General features: G+C 39.5%; 1 protein-coding gene across 1 annotated transcript; it reads right to left on the reverse strand.

Annotated features, from left to right (window-relative positions):
• Positions 1-983: 983 nt before the first annotated feature.
• On the reverse strand, positions 984-24,621 carry map7d3 (MAP7 domain containing 3). Its single transcript, XM_063494898.1, has 19 exons — positions 24,495-24,621; positions 15,463-15,567; positions 15,047-15,127; positions 14,589-14,752; positions 14,203-14,314; positions 12,617-12,724; positions 11,766-11,867; positions 11,243-11,341; positions 9,358-9,483; positions 7,432-7,571; positions 5,310-5,437; positions 4,998-5,215; positions 3,462-3,591; positions 2,855-3,140; positions 2,591-2,644; positions 2,426-2,495; positions 2,088-2,238; positions 1,228-1,520; positions 984-1,141 (listed from the first exon to the last, which is right to left on the reverse strand). Exons 1-19 carry the CDS (start codon positions 24,538-24,540, stop codon positions 1,134-1,136), a joined length of 2,421 nt encoding a protein of 806 aa, XP_063350968.1. The 5' UTR covers positions 24,541-24,621; the 3' UTR covers positions 984-1,133.
• Between the last annotated feature and the right edge of the window lie 1,372 nt (positions 24,622-25,993).

Raw genomic sequence — 25,993 nt, forward strand, 5'->3', positions numbered from 1 at the left:
TAGTAACAAACGCCATGTCAAGAAGCTCAGAAGCAGCTAAAAATAAACTACTGGATTTCATCTCTGTGTTATGACAGTCTGTTACAGGTATGGTTATTCAAACAGTTGGAGGAGTCGCCACAAATGACACTAAAACCGGACCCAGCTAGGACTCTTGTAAAGTACAATATTAGTAAACTTGTATTCTATATACAAATGCAACGGGAAAAAAAAGGAAAACCTAAACCAACTGTGAGCTTCAAACAACAAAGTGCAAAAAGTTTACTGAACATGTGAATCTACACATGGTTCGCCTTCAAATGCAACTGCTATGCTGCTGAAGCCCTCTAGTGGCCAAAGAAGGAAGGGGGGGGGGGGGGAATCAAAGGAGGGGGATAAAATGACAAAAGCCCAGTCAAGTAATGTATTAACACAGCCAATCCCGAGGTTAGCAGAGATTGCTAAACTGTGCATGCATGAAGAAAAAAATTGATTTAAAAAATTAGAAAGTAGGGAAAAAAATTGTAAGGCCATGTTGCTGCAAAAAGTAGACTGTCAAGTAAATTTAGATCAGTCACATGAAGAACCTGTGATGCCACCTCCACCAAACCCCAACAAAACAGAACGTATAACAATTTCTTCCATTAATTAAGAATAATTCACAAAATCTATTGTGCATGTGTCCTGGAATATTCTCACAAGAAGAAAAAAAAGACTAAACATTTGATAACAATAATTACAATATCAAAGAAGCCAAAATTAATAAATTATAACAACGCACCCCTGACAAAAGCAAACACTTCAAAAAAAAAATCATCAGAACTGGACACAAAATTGAGGAAAAAAAAAATCTGGAGAACTAAAAACCACAAGAGGAAGAGGAAAAAGACCCAGGGTAAGCATGTGGAAGGAATAGACAGCATTTCCCTGAAGCACAATTATTAATATATACTTTCAATACATAGTTTCCTCATCATGTAGGGTGCAAACGTAGCACTTGGGTGGTCTTTCCACTTCACCTTGTGCTCCTCCCTCTGAAAAAGGAGGAGAAAGGGGAGAAAGCTGCTTGGAATTGCCAGAATTTTTAAGGAGGTCAACTGGACAGGAACTTTAGGAGTGCAACAGTAAGAGGCTTCTCAGCGACGCCGCAGACGTCAAATCTCTAGAGGGACATAAAACATGAGAGTTCTTGTCAGTTGTTAAGTTAGACAATGGCAGCATCGGAGTCATCAGCGACTGACAGCTCACCTGGCAGGGCTTCTATGGGTTGACTGGAGGAATGCAGCGTGCTGATGGGGGTTTCATTGTCTTCGAAGGCTACTCTGGTTCCATCTGAGCTCCCGTCACAGTTGATCAAGACTTTGTTACAGTCCCCCGCCTCAAGGAGGGGTCGAGACTTGGAGTGGACGTTGAGGTCAATGAGCTCCTCAAAGCTCCATTGGTTGGATTTTCCATTGACTGTGGAGACCAACTCCACCTTGGTAGAGTCTTGCTCATTCATGAACTCAGAACCCTCGACAAGGCGGCCCTCGGGTACTGGACTGAAGAAGGGGAACAAAGGGAGAGTAAGAGATTATTATAGGTGTTTGTAACATAATAGAAATACATCTGAACTAAAATCTGATTATTAAGAGAGAAAAAAATCTGAAATGTAATGTATTTTATGTATTTCTCTGTAAGATGTTAGAAGCCAAACTGATGGGAGTCTTTGGCTTCACTAACATACCAAAACAGTTTAATAATGTGAGAAAATCTTGTTCCACCTCTGACAAGTTAGCTAACTTGTAATACCGAGGTATTTTGTGAGGAAGAAAGCCGTTGAAATCATAGAAGATCTCTGGAGAAACGCATCTACTTAATCGTAACTCCACCCTGCAAGTTGATTGGACTGCTCAAATCTATACATTTTTTTTGAAAAACTCTTTTAAAACGTCTGGTTGTTGGTAGCAGTGCTAGTTTGCACAAACAAAACATCATAAGAGAACATATGCAAAGAACTGGTGGCTGTTTTGAATTAGAAAAAAAAAAAGTGCCAACTATTTGAGGCAGTTTTAAATGACTAAACGTAACTCAGTTTGTGGGTTTTGTTGGTTTCTCTACAGTTGTACCTTTCTGCCTGAGTCTCATCTGTGCTTGTGCCATTGTTATTCTCCTTGTTGTCTGTCTCTGATTTCTCATTCGCGTGGCCCAGGGGCTCTTCTCGCTCTGTTGCAGGCTCACCGGAGGACAGACAGCTCTCATCTTTGTCAATCTCTGTTACTGTATTAGGGTGACAATGGAAACACAGATTAGACATGTCACAAGTCACATAGAAATATATGTAATTTTACACAAGCAATATGTAAGTACATTGAAAGTAAGAAGATACATTCTCAGTTACAGACAAATAATAAAAGTTGCTCAGCATATTTAGATTCTTAGCTGAAAAAGACTGGAGAACTCTTACTTTTAGTTTCACAGTTTATCTGGTCCATTTCCTCATCTTCATTCTCCTGTGTGCATTTATCGTCATCTCTCTACACAGGAGACAAATGTTAACCGACCTTGATTGTGAAGGAATTTTCCGAAAATCACAAATACGACCAAATGGGTTGACTGAATGTGAGCTCACCTTTAAATCATTTTGGTCCCCTTTTCTAGTTCTCTTCATTATTTCTTCAATTCTCTGTAATAGAAAGAGTTTTAAAAGAGGTCAGAAATTAATTTCTAGTAATTACTTTGCCACTGTGATCTGGATTCTTAGGTAAAGGAGAGAGACTGATGGTTAAAAAACTGACTCTTGATGTAACTTCTTGTCAAAACAAAATTATTTAATGACACGTCGATGAATCAAGGCCCAAAACAAAAATAAAAAAAGTTGATGCACTCATCATACCTTCTTCCTCTCCATACGTTCCTGTTGGTTCTGCTGCATAATGCGGTCTCTCTCCTGACGAACTCGTTCTGCCTCCTCCTGGGCTTTGGCCTCGGCCTCCTCGCGTTCCCTTTGGAGCTCAGCCTGCCTTTGTGCTTCCTCCTCTGCCAGCCTAATCCGTTCCTCCTCTGCTAGGCGAGCCTCTTCCTCTTCCCTAAGTTTTCTCTCCTCTGCAAGCTGCTTCTCCTCCTCCAGACGTTTCAATCGAGCCTCTTCTGCTAAACGTGCCTCTTCTTCTTTTCTCAACCTAAGATAGTCAAAAACGGCAGCTCTTAATTTAATGTATCCTGACAAATGAAAATAATTCGTATTCATTACCAGTATGCCTCAGCCTGTTTCATTAGCTAACAAAATGCAAATCGCACATGTGGCTGTAAAATACAAGCAGCTCCACGCTATTGTTGTTATTAAACAACTTTGTTCTCAATGGTATTTCGCTGTGGTCATATCTGAGGTTTCTCTGTCATATATAGACACACAACACACAAAAATAAAAACAAAAAATAATTTATGACGATAACGTATGGAACAAACAAGAACACAGTTCCAGCAGTTCCAATAACCTTACCTCTCCTCTTCCTCCTTCTGTAGCCTAAGCTTCTCCTCTCTCTCTTTCTGCTCTCGCATCAGTCTGCGGTTTTCTGCCAGGATCTTGGCAGCCTCAGCAGCCGAGTTGGTGCCTGTTGTAGTCTTTGAGTCTGACAGGTGGAAAAGACAAATGCGGAGGTTGAGGACTTTCTGTCAGCTACTTTGTCAATGCTGTACGGGCCTGATTTACCTCACCTTTAACCTTTCTTCTCAAATCAGGCTCTGGCAGCACATCATCCCTACCGTCACCCACCTTCATCAGCACATGGTCAAGTCCCATCCCCTCATCAGGTATACCTTTGCCCTCAAGTATCAGACCATGTCCATTATCATACCCCTGACTCATACTGCATGCCTTTTGAGGGCTGGACTACACTCCTGAATACTCTCCCAGCAAGGATTCGCACTGCTACGTCTATTGTGACTTCCAGAAAGTCCTGAAAACCAGCGGCTCACAAAGCTTACAAATAATTTGTCATCACAGAAAAGACAGAAGCAGAACAGTGAAGAAAGTGTCTTGATAAAGTTTAACTTGAATCCCAGAGTATCCCTTTGCTTTGAGTGAATTACTCATGAATTACTTACTTACACATGTGGTTAGACAACAAAGGTTAACACATCAAGCCATTTATCCATTTATGTTTTATGTTTTGAGTGTATTAAGCCATAGTAAGCAATGTGACAAATCTATCAGTTGGACTGTTGAATAAATCCATCCTCCCATTTTCTTAACTGCTCATAAAAATTACAGCCATTGGGGACTGGAGCCTATCTCAGCAGACACAGGGTAAAAAGGCAGGGTAAACGCCCTTCATACACTCCTAAAAATAAATGTGCAACCTAAACTGGACCATGCTTTTAGAGCTTTCTAACACACAGTGGATATCTGGTTGCATGTAAATCCATATGAAAACTATTTTCCCTGCCAGGAGGTGGCAGAAGAAACAGCAAATCCAAATTTCTAAAGCATGCCACTCCAGGTGGTAAACGCTACCTTTTCTGCTTCACCGAGATTTATTGCAATATGTAAACACAATCCCAATAATGGTGTGTCTACTAAAATGAAATGACATGTTATAAAACCATGTTCAGTGATTGTGATTCTCTTGTGCTTAAAGCACAAATTCTGTTTGCAGTTTCCTCTGAATGCAGTAAATGAAGCATGTGCCAATGACTATGTGCAGGACAAACAGTCCTTTTGCAGAAGCAACATTTTTGAAAAAAAGATCAAGGGATATGTCATTATGACCTGGAGGTAATCACCTGGAACTAGACGTGCTGCAGTACATTAGCCAAAAACACTTTAACTTAGTGACTTAAGACTTAGTTTGGTTTACAAAGATATCATCTTGTCCTGCTTTACTGCCTGAAATGAAATGCACGTCTGAATACAGTGAACAAACATCCTGGTTTGCAGGATAATGAACAGTCTTGGCAAATACTGCTACTGACTGTCAGGTGACAATAGCTGTTAAGTCATAGTACATAAAGCAATCTTTCTCTGTTAACTGCTCACCATCTTTGTCTTTGGTCTTGCTGGAATCAGAGGACTGTTGAGCCACAGCTTGAACAGGACATAGATCTTTGGACTTGGAGTTCCTCTTTCGTAGGGTTGGTGGTCCTGCTGGAGCGAGAGGCTTCTGGATGGGTGGGGGTTTGGTTGATGTAGGCTGAGGAGATGGTGGGCGTTGTTTCATTGCGCCTGGAGAGGCTGGGCGCATCTTAGGGCTTTGCCTGCAGAAGAAATTGTGTGTGCCATCTTATTTTCTGACTTAAAACCAAATGAAAATGCATGTGTTTCAAAACAAATCCTGTGTAGGAGTCTTACTTGGGTGCTGAAGGCGAAGGAGTCCTCTTTGGACCTGGACTGGGGGCAGGCGATGGCGAACGGTGCCGTCCTGGAGTGGATGGGGAGGCAGGACGTTGCCCCACAGGTGATGTTAACTTCTTATCTTTCTGTAATTTCACACAAAAAGGACACAAGTGGAGAACGTATTAATAAAACCACTCTCAAATAGGGTTATTTCAAGAACGTAAAACCAATTCCCACAAAATCCTTTGTGTATTATGAAATATTTATAGAACATATATAAAAACTAGTACTTCATTGATGAATTTAATTGATTAAAAAAAAAAAAAAGCTTTTACTTTGTAACAAACTCCTCACCGTATTCTTTCACTACAAATCTTTGTAGATTACTTTTGCTGCAGGTCTTGAAAATTAACTTTAAAACAATTACTGGTTTGTATTGGGATGTAATACAAATATAAGTCTTTGAATTCCAATTATCCACATTATCCATTCGGTACATGTTGAGGAGAGATGATAACATGATGGTGAGAAAAGTCAGAGGCTTTTGACATTGGGTCCCACGGTCTGGGTGGGGTCTGCTTTGCATGGCCTGATTTGTCCATAATCGGGCCACTGTGAATCCCTTTGTTTCATACTATGACAATGAAGCCCTTCACAACCACAGCGAAGGAGGAAGAAAGCCAGGTTGAGAGAGAACCAGGCACGGCAGACCAACAAGTGAGACCATACAGATAAGACCCTCAAGCATCAGCAGTATGAAATTTTGCCCATGTTTAAATGAGTGACCAGCAAAGTTCAAAGAGCAGCTGCATGAGTAACATTTCCCTATGGTTAGCATCCTGCAGAAGTACTTTGACAGGCAAATGTAGCAGGATATATGCATATACGGTGACATGAAAAAGCATTTGTTCCTTCCTGATTTCTTGGTTTTTTTGCATATTTCTCTTACTTAAATGTTTCAGATCAAACAAATTCTAATATTAGAGATCACCGGTTAGTTATCCAAACCTAACTGGCTCTATATGGAAAAAGTAACCCACCCTCCTTTAAATGATTTGTTGACTGTAATTAATCACATTTTTTGGAAACCTGAGTTTATTTTCTCTAACTACACCCAGGCATGCTTAATGTCAGAGCTGTTGAACCAAGAAATCATTTAAATAGAAACTGTCTAACAAAATAAAGTGGGCTAATACATTTCAAAAAGCAACACACAGTGCTGCGATCTAAAGAAACAGCCGAGAAAGAAAGTTATTGTCAACTATCAGTCTGGAAAGGGTTGCAAAGTCATTTCTAAGGCTTTGGGACTCCGGTGAACCACAGCGAGAGCCATTACCCACAAATAAAGAAATCTCTACAGCTTCTCAAGAGTGTGCAACCTACCACAAATATTCCAAATGTGCATTGGCGACTCACTAATAAATCAGGAAGGGGGCAATTTTTTTTTATCCATGCCACTCTGTTTGTCGCACAAATTTTAATATAGGAAAGTTTTCATTTTCTGTCAACTCCCTTCTGGCTTCTGGATACAACATGAACAAATATGAACACCAAGCACAGCACAGACTACATAAAACCTACCACCACCAAAGTAGAACAAACACTGACACTGCACACACAAATATCACACAGATTTATTAGTACAGTAAACACACAGTGACTGTAGATATCACTACTTGCTGTGGCTCCCTCTTGCTACCAATGCTACCAAAAAAAAGTAAGCTACTGAAACTTTTTCTGTCCATGATTCCCAAACAAAATTTAACAACTTTCCCACAGAAATAAAACCATAGCTTTGCTACACATGGGTTGCTGTTTTTTTTAAAATTATATAATATAATCAAAACTGCATTAAATTATTTCAAGCACATCTTCTATGAGCAGAATGGCATACCCTGTCGTTCTAATAGTCACAACCATGTGTGTAACCTAAATGTGTCTATGATCACTCGGAAATTTGGATACGGATTAGGAGATGCCAGCTAAAGCCCTACATCCAGGTTACTCCATCAGCAAATGCAAAGTGATACTAAACAAATCGAACATTATTTTTCAGTTTTCTGACATGAGAACATTTTTAAAATTGAGATCAATGATTAAAAGCTAAGTTCAGTTATTAAAACGAAGGTTTTCTCACCATCGAAGGGTCCAGGGCTCCATCGGCTGACACAGATGTGGTCATGCTGCTCTTCTGTCGGTCGCTGCTGCGGCTGCGCACTGGACCACGTGGTGGGTGCAATGGGCTGGCAGAGGCTGAGCGAGGACACAGGTGACACTCTGGTAAAGGACACAGTCATCGCAGGACCATGGGAGCACAACCAATGGGAGGAGTGATAAGCGACCAAATTGGGCAGCAAAGCAGCAAAAAGCAAAAGGAGTGAATGATTAAGAAAAGAGGGGGAATACAGAGGTAAGGTTGGGGAAAGAAGGAATGAGGAAGGGAGAATGATGGATGGAAGAAATGAAAGGTTTTTGTAAGGAGAAAGAGCACAAAAAACAAAACAGCAACTTGTTAGATACAGCTCATTACGCAGGGAATAGCTTAATTTCTGAAGCTCCGGATGGGCTGGAAATTACTGGAGACACATGACAAGCAGGGAGCAACAATGTGGCAAAAAACCCAAACACCCTGCAGCTTCTGGATACAACATGAACAAATCTAAACACCGGGCACCATAGCACAGCACAGCACAGCACAGAACAGCACAACACACATTATGTAAAACCTACCACCACCAAAGTAGAACACACACTGACACTGCACACACACAAAAATCACACAGATTTATTAGTACGCTAAACACATAGTGGACCTAAATAGCACTGCTTGCTGTGTTCGAGTACAGTAACTAGAGTATGAGTAATGAGTAATATGCCTTTCTTTCGTCATGCTGTAACTGTTCCTAATCAGAGAGAGACCGAGCTTTCAAGTTTCAGGACAGGACTGAGAAATAACTATAAAACTGTAATGGCAAAGGCTCTAACACACTGTCTTTAGCAATTAGGTTAAGTCTAGCCTGCAGTTAGAAGAGGAAATGGTGCTGTGCACTAGCTTGCTGTGTCAGATTGAGGGATTAACCATCATAATCCCAAGACCCAGAGAACTCTCCCTGCCACAGCCTGTTCACTAAATTGATTCAGAGTTTATACTGCGCAGCAGCAGTGACTATGAAACCTACCCTGTAATGAGCTGCTGCTAATGTGGATGAGTCATGTTTCTACTGGGGCTATACTTAGCAGAGGATCTATACCTTCTAACAGGTTTGTAATGGCCAAACGTCACAGCCTAAAACCAACACTAGAAATACAGCTGCAGCTTTGAAGTGCTTTACAGTACGCTCCCCTTCCTACCTATAAAAACACACAGTCAACAAGGGAAAAAGAGGTATTCATTACTGTGGGTGTGTGTTATTCATTGCAGGCTGTCAACCACTATAGAGCAATTGATCATTACCACCACAGCAAAAAACTATTCACATTAAGGCATGTCAGTCATCAAGGGCGACATAAAAACCCACACAGGATGCTTTAAAGCATCCACAATATCAATACATATTATGCCTCACTATGAGAACTCATGGAATGGCACAACAGACCTACTCTGATGTAACAAGAACCAACAGGTAAGCAGCTTAGAGTAAATCTCCTAGTGTGGACCCTGAAGCTACTAAGAGGCAGAGAAATGCTCCTGACCAAGACTGCCCTGCACAGCCCAGCTCAGCACACAACAACCGATTGTATCAGATTTGGAAATGAATGTAAACTAAACGTGTGTGAGTATGTCAGTTTATTTGTTAGACTGTAAATACACTTTCTCATGCAATTTATTATAATTAATTACTGTGCACACGTTAACATTTGATCACTACAACTGCAGTCAAAACTCTGAAGCGACCAATCACTTTGAAAAGTCCAAAAGTGCATCCGGGCAGTGGAATGAAATTATCTAGTTAACCTAGTTATTCCCATTATCAGTTGACTTTTTACTGATGAAACGAGAGGGTAACCAGGTCTGTGCCTGGCCAACTTTCCTCTCTATCAGGGTCTCCTAAGCGGAGGTTACCTGGAGCATCTGTTCCTTCAGCGGACAGGGCGGCAGCGCTCTTGCTCCTAGCTAGTGAGGCCTGGGTGGGTGTGAGCAGGCGACTAAGGACCCCTCCATCCACAGTAGTGGCCAGTGGCCTGCGAGCTACACGGCCGGAAAAAAAACAGATCACCGAAAAAAAGCAAGAGAATGTAAAGGCCAAGATGGAAAGAGTGGATGAGAATGGGGAATAAAAGTAAAGAAACAAAGTTCACCATGTGATTTAACAAGAGGATCAACATACAGAACCAAAGGTAATGGCTCTTGTCTTTGACAGGTTCCTTATAAACTGTCTTTATACTTTCAATAATATAGAGTTAAAGAAGGATACTCAATAAAAGACAGTACATAAAGTGACCGTGGAAAAGTACTGAGACAGATAAAAGAGTTTGCCTGGTAAGTGATTAGTGAAAAGCTCATTAAAGTAATGGTTCCTTAGGATTTGCTGAAGGGAAAAACAAATTATGAAATAACTTTAAAGCAATCAGAAGAATAATACTGGGTAAGAAGAAGAGAAGAATAAACAAAAAGATAGTGACCATGTCTATTACAGTTCTACATCTGATGCTGTGCAATGTTTTCTATTGTGGAAATAGAAAAAACGGTCCAAATTATTCCTGCAAAGAAAGAGGATGACTACAGCCCTTCTAAAAGCACACTAGCTAAGACACTAAGAAAATTCCCCATTAAGGCTGCTGCTGATACTTGATAAAATGCAACCCTGAGAAATATTTGGAGCTTATAATAGGTTGTTTTTGCTACATGTACCTAAATGTTAGCTCTTCAAAAGGAGATTCTAGATTCTCACTTCCTTTTATAGCCCCTTACTGAGGAGACATGTGTTGTTGACAGACCTGATTTTTGTTAACCATTTAGTGGCTGCCCATTGAGGCTGGCGACATGACTTCCTGCTGTTTCCTACTCTATATCCAGGTCATAATTTCTGTAGTTATTTTTGTAATAAGGGTAGAATTATGAAAAAACAACAAAAAAACAATTTAAACTCTAAAATTCTGATTCAGTATGGAAGACAGCTTATGTGTTGTGCTACTGCTCAGATTAAACACACAGAACATACATGAATAGAGGACAAGAGCTTTTTTCTTTAGTTTCATACATACAAAGAGACTGGTTTGGCTACGGAACAAATAAAAGCACTGGTTGTTAATAGCAACACACAGAGTACAGTGATTTGCTTAGGTCATTTGTGTGCTCTGTGGCTGCTATGTTGGGATGGCACGGACACACACCGCAATGAAGCACGAGTGACTTAAATCCACCTATGACGTCATGTTGGAGGGAGAAAACAATCAACACTTTGTGACAACAAAACAATACACCGTGTTAGTCCAAGCAGAGCACACAACAGACACTTCCTTAGTGAACACTTGAAAAAATAAAAAGATAAAAAAAATAAAATAAAAAGGGGGTTAAAACAAGATTCACTTCCAGTGAGAAATGTGACGTAGAGCAGCATCAGCTAGGTCAAGACAGCAAAAAGGTTAAAGGATTGATGGAACAAGCATAACATTCCCAGAAAATCAAAGACAACTGGCAGTGTAGAGAAAACTGCATCGGACATGGGTGTAAATGAGCATTCAGACTTAGGTAAATGAGAACATGAATGGAAAAAAAGGCCATATGCAGCAAGAAGATCCAGCATAAAAAAAATCTTCAACTTCATAAGTCTGAATAGAGATAAATGAGATTTTTTTTATCCCTAAAAGCTCTTAGCAGCAGTCAGCGTTGTTAAGGATTTAAAAATACAAGAGGATTCAGAATGATGAAGTAGCATCAGAGCCACATGCTTATTATTTAAAGACAGATGCATGAGTGTTGCATGCTGATTGTTCATGCTAGCCACCTTGATCATCCGTTGTCCCCTTATCAGGCTTTGCAGGGGTCTGTGCTCTGCCCAGACTTACTCGCGTAAGGGAGGAACTTCTCTTCTTCACAGAATGGCCTGGGAACATGAGAGTGGAGTTATAGCCAAGCAGGCACTGGGGGAGTCAACAAGGAAACCCTTAAGAAAGTCTACAAGTCATGTGCACTTTGTTTTGCTTTATGTGAGTCACCGGGTTAAGGCTGACAGCAGCTGATGCCCCAGTTTAAGAGATGAAGCCTTGATACAAAGACGAGCTTCAACTTTTCCATCTGATCACACTAGCTCATTCTCCCTAAATCAGAGTTGACTATTGTAATACTACCATTAGCCTCTTTAAGTGTTTCAACAAAATAACAAGCAATAAGCCAATCTTCAGTGTGCATGTCATGCATAAGACACAGCTGAGTATTTAATAAATAATGCAATATTTTGACAAATTGTGCATTTAACACAATATTGGCTATTAAAGTATCATGCGAGATGAAGAGGGGATCTTTTGCACCTGTCTGTTCCACCTGAAGCTTTTTGTCGTCTTCCTTACTGGCCTGAGCAGCATTGGCATTGCTAGGTAACCGGTTACAAGATGAACTCCTTGGCTTAACACCTGAGGGACAATGATGAAATAACCCAACGGTGAAATAACGAGACTAGCTTGTAACTGGTACACAACATTTTGGAATTAATTCATATATCGTATTCAGAGTGGTGGCATAATTTTCTTATGAAACAAGCTGAGAAGTAAAGAGAAACCAGTTATGCTGAAAAGGAAAAAAAAATTGACACTGTCAGCCTGAAGAGGCTGTGAAGAGATGTGATTCACCCATCTGCATTGATTATTTCCTGCAGAAATCAAATACCCGTTTCATGATTTTTTTTTGTACACTTCTAATATATTCTATGTGAATCAAAACAGGATTGAGTATATTGTAACAGAAGAGTGACAGCTCTCTATAATACAAGAGAATATTCATGAACATCATTGTTTGGTGCTCAGCAGCCCTTAAAACTATTTACTGATTAATGAATCCGAAGAGATGCAGTGAATGTATGCAGAAGAACTGGGCAGTATCTGGAATCAGGAATGAGAAACAGATTAAAGCATTTTTACCAATCCCTCTGTGCATCAGTGAGTCTGTTAAACCCTGGATATGAAAAAGGAGAGGGGTCAGAGTTCATTCAGTTTGTTCCATTTCAGAAATGGTACAATACCTGAAAAAGCTCATTCATAAATATTCACACACACACAGAAAAACAAAACACTTTTGTTGGTTAAGTTGCAGCACTGGAATGCACCGGGAAGGTAGGATGGAAGCAGGGAGGAAGGAGGGGAGGGAGGGAAGCGAGGAGACTTACGTTTGTCAGGTGATTTGAGGAGGGTGGCAGAGGAGGAGGATAGGCGTTTGCTGATGCCAGCCTCAGGCGGCTGTTTCAGGTTCGTGGTGGATGTGGAGCGCTTGTCCACTAAGAGGGAGGAGGAAAGACAGACAAGGGAGGCGGGATTTAAACCGGAGGCTAGCCAAAAGGGAGGGAATTTGGGTTTACAAAAGGGAGTAAAATGATCTGCTGTATTTCAATACCTCCAAGAGGCAAAGGGCTATAAGTTAATACACCTGAAATAAAAGGAAACAAACTATACTTGTCTTTGGGGATGAATTTTCCTATTAACTTAATTGATCATGCTATCATGCTACTAACAAAATGGGCATTCAGCAACACACTGAATCGACAACAGTACATGCCATAAGCATAAATATCAAAACACAGCCACTGTGTTTTCAGAATCAGGCATTGCTGTTAGTTAGTAAACAAAAAATGTTTATGTTGAATCCCTCCAAGAGCAGAGCATAAACATTATATTGTCTGTGCCAGATACAATAGTGCTTTCTTGGAATACCATTCAAAGAGGAATTATTGCAAAGTCACCCATGTGATCTTGAAATGCACAACAATAGGAATGAGCAATTACAGCCAGAATTCAGGAATAAAATGGCTTTTACATTTAAAATCCTTAAATATTAAAAACGATTTGCATTCATGTCCTTACTTCAGGCCTGTGGGTTTTTTAATATAGATTTTCTAGTTGTTATGATTATGAGCTGTGTGCGTACACATGTCAGTTAGTTAAGGCAGCTTCAGAGCATTAACGATAGGTTGACTGCCTTTGCAAAAAAATGTATTGGGTATATAAAAATTTGTTGATTAGTTATAATGTCAAATGACAATGGAAAAAGTGACCAAACCTATAGCTCAAAGGCTCTAAAGAAAAAAAATATAAGTAAAATAACAAACAAAAAACTGCATGAGGTTGGTGGAAACAGAGGTGTTGGGAGGAAGCATTGCCAGTGCATTTGAAGAGCCAGTGCCTACCCATGCTGTGCAGCTACACCAGTGAATTAAATATTAACAAACAAAACCTTGATGACTCCTTGGTGGCTTTTCTGGTGAGGGAGAGGAGATAACTATAGTTACTGGAGATGAGGCACTGGCATCAGAATCTCCTGTGGGAAAAGACAGCTCTCAGGAAAGAGCGATAAAACATATGACATCATGACATATCCTTCAAATAAGTGAAAGAGATGAAGGTTAGAAATGGCTGATAGTCATCAGCCTTCACTTGACACCCACTGTTCAGATTATCAAATGAACACTGGACTATCATCACATACACCGGACTGGTTTGATTTTCTGGTGGACACTGTAAAATGAGGGCTGAGAGGCCGTCTGAGAGGGCTTTAATCAGACAACAAGCAAGAATGCTGTGATTTGGGTAAACTAACTGCCTACGACTCAACTGGTTTTATCTGTTGTTTGCATTAGCTGCTGGAAAAAAAAACAAAAATAAAACTGCAATGAACCGCTTTCAGATTTAGGCCAAGTTTCACCCCAGCTGTGGTATAGCACACAATACACTGTGAACTATCAAGGATGAACTAAAGTACCTGTTCGTCCATCTGAGTCTGTGGACAGTCCTCCCCAAGACCATCTTTTCTGCCTCTGCTCGACTTGCTGACTACGCTCCAACGTCCGCCTCATCACTGCCTCATAGTGCTCCTGAGGAAGGAAAAAATGCAAGTCATTTGCAGCTGACTAACATTTGCACCTAAAACAAACAAAAAAAAAAAAAACAAGATTATCTGTAGCTTTCATAACTGTATTACAATTCATGGGCAACGGCGCGGTGAAAGTCCTTTAAAAATATGAAGAAAAACAGTGTAAGCTGTGTTTTTATGTAAATTTGATTCTTTTAGTCACAAATGTCAGCTGAGCAGCAGTGAGCGCTGCTGAGTAGATCACATTAAACTGCTTCCACCCGTGTTGAAGCTACCTTTTCTTCTTCCTGTTTCTGCTTCCTCTTCTGCTCCACAGCCAATCTTTTCTGCTCCTCCTTCCTTCGTTGTTCCTCAACCTTTTTCTGACGCTCTTCCATCTGACGCTCCACTTGCAGCTTGGCCTTGCGCTCCCGCTCCATGATCTGAGATTCTCGTAAAGCTGGCAATATGAGCATGCAGTACAAAGAAATCACTCGTCAGCATGTTGTTGTTTTATTTTTTGTTTGTTTTTTGTATTTGTACTGAATTAACATATTAGTAAGACCAAACTAAGTAAATGAAAGATTTCTATTGGTGGGTTGCAGCTAACAGCTATATCCAATTGTTAGGTATTTTTGTTTAAAATGAATAAAACCATTGCTCATTTAATAAACTCAATATCAGATTATTTGAGTATTTACTGTAGTTCTTTGGCTAAAATATCTTAATCCCAAAACTGGGGTTATCCTCTTACCCTGTTGTCTCTCTGCCTCCTCACGTCTCTCTTTTGCCACCCGCAGTCTGTCGTCTGTTCTAAGTGTGGCACCGTCAAGTACTGCAGGCACACGTGCATATGTGGTTTATAGGTAAAGCATGTGCATGAATACTTACACATATAACTTGATGGTGGATTACAATGCAGCATAGCGTAACAAAGGCTTTGTATCAGGCAGGCAGATGTGTGCATGTGACTCATTAATGAGCTTTGTCAACTGTTACGGTAATAAGGTGATGACTAAGATTTACCTGCATTAAGCCACACTGAGAGGATGGCAGAAAAGGATTGGGAGTTGCATCTAATGTTTCAGATTATGGACGACAATAACCTCACGAGAGGGTAATATCTGTAATAACCAGTTTGATCCTGTGTCAAGATATAGTGTCATTTACCTGGCCTGCACCCCTGAGGTTTAGCTGGTGTGTTATTTGTAGGTGGTCCTGGGCTGTTTCCCGCCAAGCTGCGCCTTTCCTCGGCTTGTGCCTGTGCAGCTGCAGCTGAATGAGAGAACAAACAAGGCCTTTTACACAGCTTGTTCAAGGCAGGAACAATGTGCCACTATTTTGCCTATTCTGCATAAAGTGTATGCACGGCAGAAAGAGGTAGCAATGCAACACTGCTGCGCTTTTAAAGCCAACAGTAGACACAGTAACAGCACCGATCTGATGTCTGCATAAAAGGTAGACCCACAGTGTCGTGTTATACGTCCACCATCTCTGATTCCACATTGAGAATTGTGGGAGAATTACGCTGGTGTGGTGAGATGGGGACCGAATAAGTGCATCGTTCACTACCATTTTAAAGATGGCCTTTTACAAAAGGCAGTGGCCACTTTTAATCTGTCATTTCCAGTTTGGAGTTTTTATACACATGATCCAGATTCAGAAATTCAAATGATTTAATTTGTATCAATTAAAAGACAGTGTGATGAGGGACCAAAAGACTAATGTTATACAAATTGTATTTGTTTCCATGACACACACACACAGAAAAAAAAAAAAAAAAAAAAAAAAAAAAAACACACTTGTATTCCTAATCACTTATCCAGCAACAGGAAACTCTGGACATGTCAGCAGTACCTTGCAGGGGATACAGCTTCCACTGGTAAACATCCAAATGTTTGTTAAATACCAGTTAGGTTTTGGCTGAGATTTGGCACTTATCTCTCAAAAGATGTTCAGATAACAGAACAGTTTTTGGTTGCTTTGTCTTAGTCTGTTCGGACGTCTACTTTAGGTGGCAAAGGGTCCTTGGATAAGACATTGATCTAAAAGTTGAGCTTGATGGCATGCAAGCACCTTACACGGGGGCAATACTAAGACACAAAGCACAGCAAGTTCAGTCTGTTTAAACCAAAAAATTTGAATAAGTTGTTTTTTGTTCTGTTTTGTTTGCTTTCCATATGAATGGTAAATCTGGAGAGATTCAATAGATCTGAAGCTATACAACAATCCAGTTATTCAACCATGTTTGTGGTCAGCTGTGTAGTTATTCATACAGTGCTTTCTGTGACAAGCTTCAATGATAAAGTAGAATAAAGCTCTTGTTAGCTTCCTGGTATACAGTATGTGCGTCCACACGTGTACAAAATTTCATATAAAAATATCCAGAAAACATAAAACCAACTGATGACTAATTTCCACATGTACCCAGAAACACAATCATTGCTTTAACAGTTGATGTGCGTGCAGTCTGTCCTATAAAAAGTCTAACTCCAAGAGAAGATCAGCTCTCCCATCAAACTACCGCAGGGTCAATAATCCTTTCTTCAGCCAAAACTATTCATTACAAAAAAAAAAAAGTATGGTTAAAGGACAGAAAGTCAGGAAGGAAGCACATGAAGGACATGATCAAGCTTTATGAGCTGTGGCATCAGTTACCAGTTTCTTCCCTTCTTGTTGGCATTATATAAATGCTGACAAAGAGCAAAATGATAGTCAGTCCTGTGACTGTGAAAGCTCCTGAAAGCATCTCACTGTCTCCACTGCAACTAAGCAATCCTATTGTTAATCTTAAAAATATATATTTTCTATTATGAAAACAACTTTTCATATGCTTTTTAAAAAAGATCCAGAAAAGACTCTCTCTCCAGGTTTTACACATGCAATTTATTTCATATGACTAATGTTATAATGAAGTTAAAATGCTGGAGATATTAAGAAAGGTCTGGAGATTTCTTGTTGCAAAGGAGCTCCTTAAGTACTAACAAACTGGGACCTTATAAAAATGATGGTCCAAGCAATAGGACAAATAGAGCCAATAATTGTTTAAGGAAGCAACACTGTTCTTGCACAAAGGTATTCTAAGTGACTGAAGAAAAAATGTTCCTGATCTTGTTAGACTGCTCATGCGAAAAGTATAATAGTACTTTTTCCTTGAACTAAAAAAACAACAACAACAACAACAAAAACAAACAGTGATAACATCAAGCAAAAGCAAGATGCTGGTCTTTACTGTCTTCTATGTATTACAAATAGTAATTTAAACGCACAATTTTTCAATTATTAACTGCCGGCTGCTACCCAGATGAATGCATGGGTTGAGGAACCCATTGTCAAGTTTAATGCTACTCAGGTTGCTTCACATTCAAAACTTCCATGACTGAATCACTGGGATGTCACAGCAGTTACAAGATGCACTGCCCGTCCTACACAGAGCTTTGCAAACCTACGTCTACATGCTGTAGCCATCATGTGGCATACTGTCAAAATACTTGGAACAACCGGTAATGTGGGATACTCTCAGTTGTCTTTGTGTTGTTGTTGGCCCTGTTGTTTAACCCTATGCTGCTGAGAAGACAGAAGTCACAAGATACAATGAACTATTCGGTACTGATACTGAAGTAAAACTGGTTGTTAAAAAAGAATGAAAACTGTCCCCTGCACCCATTATCTGTGCTTTCCATGTGTTCTTTTTTATCTTTGATGTGTTTTTGCTTTTCTTCCTCTTTGTGATCAACTCAGCTATTATTCTCTTTCCGGTTTTAGACAACTTTTGAACCAATCAGTATTTGAGCTATGCAAAGCACTATCATGGCAGGCTACGCACCAGCACCTCAAACAGTCTATGCTCACTGAATTCTCACAACCCTCATAATCCCACATTATTTGCCACCAGGGTAACATATACTATAGACAGCTTTAAAAGAAGCAGCCCCAGAGAGATTGAATTTAAGAAAACAAAGCTTTTTACCAGGTTGCTATGAGCAAACCACTCACCCACCATAGACACGGAATGGTTTTCCGAGTGTAGCATGTTCTCCTTGTATAGAAATCAGCTCTACAAGTATTACCTTACTCTGTAAGGCAGAGAAGACAATGGACCCTTCTTACACAATGCAACAGTGCCAAATTTAGCAGTAAGAACTGTTGACTTACTAGACATTGTTTACCCCAAAGGAAATTAGACCTGTCAGGTTAACTATTCATGCACCAATTATCCAAACGGCAACCTCAATGCTCTCCAGTCAGACACGTTTATGAAGGGTCGAAGTGTGCAGCTGGTTCTCAGACGTTTACAAGTCACTTCACTTTTGTACTCAGACTCTCCTCTTCATTCCATTTGGAGAAGTCAATAAATGACGAAAGATTTGACTGCACTTTAAACAGTTTTGCTGACACACAACACGTAACAGATTACTCATAAATAGACAGAGGATTCATAAATTACTTATCAGTCACTAATTTTTTTTGTCATTAGGCAACAAATACTTGGCAATCATACAATACCACAAGGAATACAGTAATAGAAAATCTTTATTAAAGTTATAGGAGCTTACATTATACGTTTGGTTACTAGTGTCTAAAATATGGATGACTGGACACTGATGAAACCTCTATAACTCTACAATCAACATATTTTTCCCTATTAGAGTAAAAAATCAGAAAAAAAAACAATGGGGTACACCGTCACAAGATAACTGATATTAAGTTACAGACAGCAAGGACAGGTGAAGTGCTTCTCATTCATGCTTATGCCTGTATCAAGGATCATACTGACTCAGAAATTAGATGAGTCATAGCTACAACAAAGAGAAACAAACCAAGCCTGAAGACTCACTCAGGACCCAGTGTCAAATCACATCAAATTTGTAATTTGCAATTTAAAGTGTTTTTATTAACAGTTAATGAAATGGTGGTGATATAACAAACTGCAGCAGAATAAGGATAAGTTTATAAAGCGGGTGATGAAATGCTATATTTATATAAAACAATGTAAACAATTTAGCTGCTAATCCAAGCATGAAGTTTGACCTTGGTCATTCTGTAGTAGGTTTCACACTTCAAGATTGTAATTTCAGGAAACTGTACTGTCTGCAAAGAGGGAAGTATGACAGAAAGTGCAAACTGAGGAGGCAGCAGCTGTTAAGCTAAAAAAAGAAGTCTACTAGTGTGTAGCATAATCACCTGTAAAATCAATTTTTACTGGGTTTTTGGCTTCCACAGTCACAGTAGTAGTGACTGTAGTTTTAAGGAATAAGCAAAATATATATAAATACAACCAAGCAAGAGATGCATCTTGGAATAAAATGAGACAAATCTCTGCTATCAGACACATTCATGTGTTGATTAAAGTGCTTTCATGAGATGGCGAGAAGAGACACTGTTTTCCCAACAGACCTCAAGAGAGCCAGGTGTGCTCATAGAAATGAAAAGAGCCAATCAGAGGCACTCACTCATCCCTCCATCACTATGGAGATTTGCACACATTAACATACATCATTCCTGCTACACCACGACTCAACAAAACCTTAAAGACATGAGACGGAGCATGTTTTTTTTCCTGGCTCAGAATGTGAGGCAGTAAAAGCAGTCGCCCCGTGACGAGTCTGTATTGGGTTACAGAAATATTTGCATGATATTTGTGAACCCATCTAAATGGATGGCACATAAATCCTACATAACCAAGTAAGCTACTGGACTTAACTTTAGCACTCATTATCAAAGTATAACTATCATCATTATTATTATCATCATCATTCTTATTATTGTAATACATGAGTATTGATGGCAATCAACAAACATGTAAATAACTTGATTAAAATATTTTTGGAGTCCTTCTTGTGAGTTTAAACTTTTCTAACAGTCACCAGGGAAGCATTTTAAACATTTCAAATCTTGTGAGCCAGGGTTTACAAGCTCATTTAGTCATAGACTCACTTACTTTAACGCAAAAGTATATATATATATATATATATATATATATATATATATATAATACACAATCCTCTTTACACTATCTGAAATGCTTTGTTGTAACTCTTTGAACTTTCAAATCTCTTCGCCATTTGAGAGTTCAAAAACGAGTTAATGTTGATTATGTATCAGTGTTTTCTGGGATGACCATTACCAGGCCAAAACCAGAAGAATGCTGATGAGCTGTCTCAAACGGCACATGCAAGAGATAGAAGCTGTGGATGACTGCTTGTTCAAACTCTGTTTGATAGATTATATATTTTCAGAGTGATTTTTTCCTCAATTGTTTGGAGAGGAATTGATAACTGCAGATGTTCTGAGCAAGAATCACCAGTAGCTGAAAATGTGGGACAAAAAAACAAAACAAAAAACAACCAACAAGCAAAAAACTGCAGATAATATTCAATTTCCAAAAACACCAATCATAAAGTCTAAAGTTGTGAATTTTAGCTGGTAATTAATCTAATGCTTAACACTTAGGGGGTGGGGGGATAGAGCCTATCCCAGCTGTCAGAAGCAGGATATGCCCTGGATAGATCACCAATCTGTTGCAGGGTTAACACAGACAACCACTCACACTCACACCAGTTAACCGATCCCTATGCATGTCTTTAGACTGTGGGAGAACATGCAAACTCCACACAGAAAGACAACATGCTGGATTCAAACCTTGTTGTGACATAACACTACCAGCCACCACTCCACTGCACTGCCTACTCTGTAACATATTACATACATTTAATATAAATCTGCACTTCTGTTGTGATGCTGAATCTCTAGCATTAGAAAGAGCAGATATACTTGTCGACTGAATATGATTTGCCTTCTCCTGATGGATTATTATGGCATCAGTAAAGACCACCAGGGGGGCTGATAATGACCCAGCTCTGCAGCCCAAACAAAACATGAAACAGGAAACAGGCCAGTCAGCCTTATATCATAACAGTCTGAGGCAAATGCTAGTTCTCTTAACAACAAGAATACTCATAAGACATGTTTTTACAACTTCCATCACATATTAGTATAGTGGACACACAAGAGTCAGATCAGTGGGTCAGGGATTTCTTTCCATGGTTCCTTTCAACTGCACTCTTTATTGTGCCCTGCAGGATGGTGCAACTAAATAGCTTGCTGCACAGGAAGTGCCTACGTTGCTAAATATAAAGGTGGATTAACATTTGATATTGACTACATGGCCTTGTAATTCCAATTGATCACTATCAGATGCAAATATGCAGGCAAACATGAACCTGAACCACTGATTACTTTATTTTTTTCAATTAATTTTACCCAAAATTCAGAAAATTATCATGGGTAATATTTGACTGAAAGGTTACCAACACAATGAGCCAACCAACACAAAATTTCAGGATGGATAACACAGCTGATAGATGCCTAAGAAACACGCACGCACAAACACACTAAATCTTCTATGGGATTACCAAGACCTGCTCATGTAAAGGTAAGCCCTGGCTATTTGTAGTACCAGCAGGATGATGATGACAACTTTCCAAGAGAGTCTCCTGCTCTAAGTGGACCATTTTGTCTTACACAGAAAAAATAAACATCAACAAATTTAATCATTCTCACATCCACTATTTTTAATAATTATATACTGCTCATATCCTATAGTGTTGTGTTATTTTTCAGTCCTATAGGGTTAAGATAAAAAAAAGAAGAAGCAGAAAATATAAATATATACATAAATATTATACATTCTCTAGATTTCTAATTAAACCCCAAGAAGTACAGCCAAGTCGACCACACTTTAAACTATACAGTTTAGAAGACTTATTGAACCAAAACATTTTTGGTGCCAAAAGTGTGGAACTAATGTTCATGACTATTTGAGGAGTGACTATCCACATCAGCACCATTGATGTGCAGACACTGAAAGCAAAGAGCATGTGTTAGCTTTCTGAAGTCTATACATTTTGTTATTTTTCTCCTTTGATAAGCAAAAGTATGTTTATTATTAGATAAATTAATCCATGACTTTTTGTAATTTTTCTGTGGTGGAAGGGCCAAAATCCCTGAATATCTGACATTTACTTGTTGTGTAACATCTCTTGAACCCTTTATTCATGCGTTTGGTCTTTGTTGCTGTGTGTAGGTCGAGAACCATGTTGAAATAAGCTCTGACATGTTGCCCAAAGACACAAATAAACTTTCTATTCAAAGACTTTCAAGAGGGGACAATTTGGAAATTTGTCCGTAAGCTATCCCAGCTCACCAAAGCTGGTAGAGAATCCATCTTTGTGGAGATGGAAATGTTAGTGTTAGATAAAGTAAAATGAAGTACCAACAATATATAAACATACAAACTAACACCTCATGAACTAAACTACTCTGGGGTCAGTCTAAGGTTAGTTATAGTCTATACAAATTAGCATGTTTTGCTATTCAAATCATTTGGTACGTGCATACATGAGTGTGGAAAATGTAACACATCCTCTCAGTCATTTTAAGAGGTAAAAATCAAAAGATGGGGCATTTCTGCTACACAACCAGAGTTAAGTGTACAGATCCAAGAAGCTACACATCAAAATTGAGGGTGGTTCATTTCCTCCTTTGGTTAAATCTAACCCAGTTCAGAAATACTTCTCATGCTTTTAATTCTGCTGCAGCATGTGTTAAGCCAGGATCCGGACAACCTTGCAGCATTACTTGCAGCAGTGTGATCTCGCTTCATAATAGCAGGGTACTTTTTCTTCTTCCTCACATTCTTGTGGAAATGACCATGTACATGAGCTAGATTCCTAGCATAATTTTATTATTGTCAGTTCTCCACTTTGACTGAAGGCCTTTTGCTGAAGACATGGTTTAACTCCTCATAAAGCCTAGGACAGAAACGCATACCTCTAAACTTGGTAGAAATATTCATTAAAAGAAAAAAAAAAATGCCACAGAACTGAGGGCCAGACTGAAAACACTGAACGGAAAAATGAAAGAAAACAGGAAGAAGAACGGCACTAAAATGTGATCCATTTGTTGCCAGGAGTAAAACATGCCTACACCCAATCTGGGTATGTATGCTAAAACAGTTTTTTAAAAAAAGGAAAAAAAAAAGGCTTGACTGCTCATCCAGCCATAACAAACCATGCATTGATACAGGCAGATACAAACACAGTAAACATCCACGTCCAAATCTGGATGGGCCCACTGACAGACTTCAGCTTGTACATAGTGCAGTCTCCAAAAGGCCAATGTGCATTTTGCTTAACAGAACAGTGGGCGACACATGGCTGCTGGTCCAACCAAAACTATGGTATCAATGGATCTAAGCATTTAAGGAAAACAGCTACACAGTCCTGAGAGAGCTCAGGGCTCAGCGTTTGACAGTTTGACAGTGCAGCTTTATCTGAAATTCAGGTCAGACATTGTTATAGTGGCCCTCCCTGGAGCACTAAGGGGGTTATGCCATATGTCAGCAAATAAGCATGAATGTGGGACAATGGATGTGGGAGAGGGAAGAGATCACTTAACATAAGATAAGATGAGTTTCAAGCAGGAAGCTACAAAACTGCTGATACACTATGAACCGCCTGATCCACGGGTGGAGAAAATAAATTGCCTGCTGGTTTCTGTACTGGACATCAAATCAGCTCGCCGCTATTACAAAATCCATGACCCGATCAGAAAAAGCTTCCTGACAAAGATCAACAGAAGACCACGTTTGACAGGATTCTCGGAGCGAAGAGCAACGACATCCAAACCAGTACTATTTTTACCAGTTACACAGAAGCTAGCTTAGTTTACAAAGAATTTAGAGGACGCCTATCTACTCCGATATACTCACATAAAACCACTTTCCTGTACAACGTTATTAATCTGCGTGAAAGGTGACAATGCAGAAGTAGTGGCATATCAGCCGGGTCTCAGGCTGCAAGACGTATAGTTGCAGCTTTAGCTGAACGTTAACTGCACGCACTTAACTTACAGCGAGTTAGACCAGTCCATTCGCTTCCCTTAAAAGTTATCAGCACAACCATCAGCTAACAAAATCAACCAAACGTGTAACTTTTAATGTGGGAAGAAGTTGCAGATATTTTCCGCGTCCATACTCGGCTCATAACCGGGCAGCGAGCTAACGTTACTAGCTTAGAAAAGCTGACCGCTCAAACAACCCGGTCAGAGGCGGCAGTTGACTGCAAATGTTAGAAAGTGAGTGCAACACCTTAAGACACAAGCGGTTCACAAATAGACACAACTGCCAACATATTTCTTACCCATTTGGGCTCTCAAGCCCTTGAGAGTCGAAGCACCCTCCGCCATTTCTATGAAGTTTTCCTTCTGTGTTTTTTTTTTTTTTTCTAAAGCAAGGGCGCGTAACCCATCGCAGCCGGTAGGATCGGACACCACGGGGACGTGGACATCAAAGATAGGGCGAACAAATCAGGATGTCTCACTTTGAACAGTGTCGTAACAAAAAGTGACTTCCGATGTAGTCAGCGATATGCAAGTATCTTTACCACTCTACGTTATTGTACCTACAATATAATGAATCTAGTCCTGTTTTTGTCCACTTTTAATGTCGTTATGGACCCTATAATATATTTGTTTTAACTACAACTGCCCTCTTGGCCAAAAAAACCAAACTTTTTTTTTTAATGTCAATGACCCAGTTTTAATTTTTAATGTCAATGAAACATTTTAGTGTCAGTGAGACGTTTTACCTGGATAAATGAAGGATATATAAAACTCACTTTGCCAAAAACTGATTACAGGTTCTACCCTGGGACAGGATTGTTGCTTGTGGTTCAGAACAACTTGATATAATTCATGACAGATATTTTGGACATATCTTTCATAGATTATAGGCCAACACCTCATTTACAACCGTTTAAATACATACTCTAATGAATAATATCAAGTCAGTTTGAGTCAGAAACAACATTTCTGTTGCAAGATAAAAGCTTAAGTATACAGGTAAAAAGTCGCATTGAAGATAAAAATGTATTTTTTAAGACAAATCAAGAGGACATCAGAGACTGCAACACATATAACATCGCAGTTCTATCCAGATCATTGAAATGGGGCAAACTGTTTACCAAACAAAGCTATTAGACGTATAAAGATAATTAAAAAAAAACACAGAGAGAGAAACATCGGAAATCACTTGTTGGTACAACAGAACCAACAAAAGAAGAAGGGACACGATATTAAAAATGCTCTGGTAAGGACAACCAATGAGAATGCACGGTAACTTTATAACGTTGATGGTTTCAGAGTTCATTTTCAAAAATAATTATTTAGTGCCTCATCTTTTCACCAGACGATCGTGGTGTGGAGGCGGGGGCTGTGGGGCGCCAATACTTACTGATCACGTTTCCAATTACAGATGCGAGGACGCCACCTAGCGTTCATATAGGTACTTGTTGCATGCTGATAAATGTAAAGTTTATCCACAAGAGCTGGTGAGAATTCCAAGGTATTCGGGTATTAGGTTTTAGAGGCAATAACTAAAATAGCGACCACTTGAATGAAAGAGAAAAAGGCCCTGTTAAGCATAGTTTAATGATGTTGAATATTTTATCCAGGTTTTGGAGTTTCTTGTTGTTTTCAGATTAGAAAAAAAAGACTTCAAACTTGACTGAAGTTGTGTTTGCCATTTGCTTTTGAGATGGATTTGGAGAGTAGTGATGGAAAAGATTGAATACTCACCCGAACTAATGCTCCGAAGACTCTGAAGATCTAGAGATCTGGGAAGCTGGTAAGTTGGCAAACT

This window comes from Pelmatolapia mariae, linkage group LG2 (genome assembly GCF_036321145.2).
Source record: "Pelmatolapia mariae isolate MD_Pm_ZW linkage group LG2, Pm_UMD_F_2, whole genome shotgun sequence".
NCBI lineage: Eukaryota > Metazoa > Chordata > Actinopteri > Cichliformes > Cichlidae > Pelmatolapia > Pelmatolapia mariae.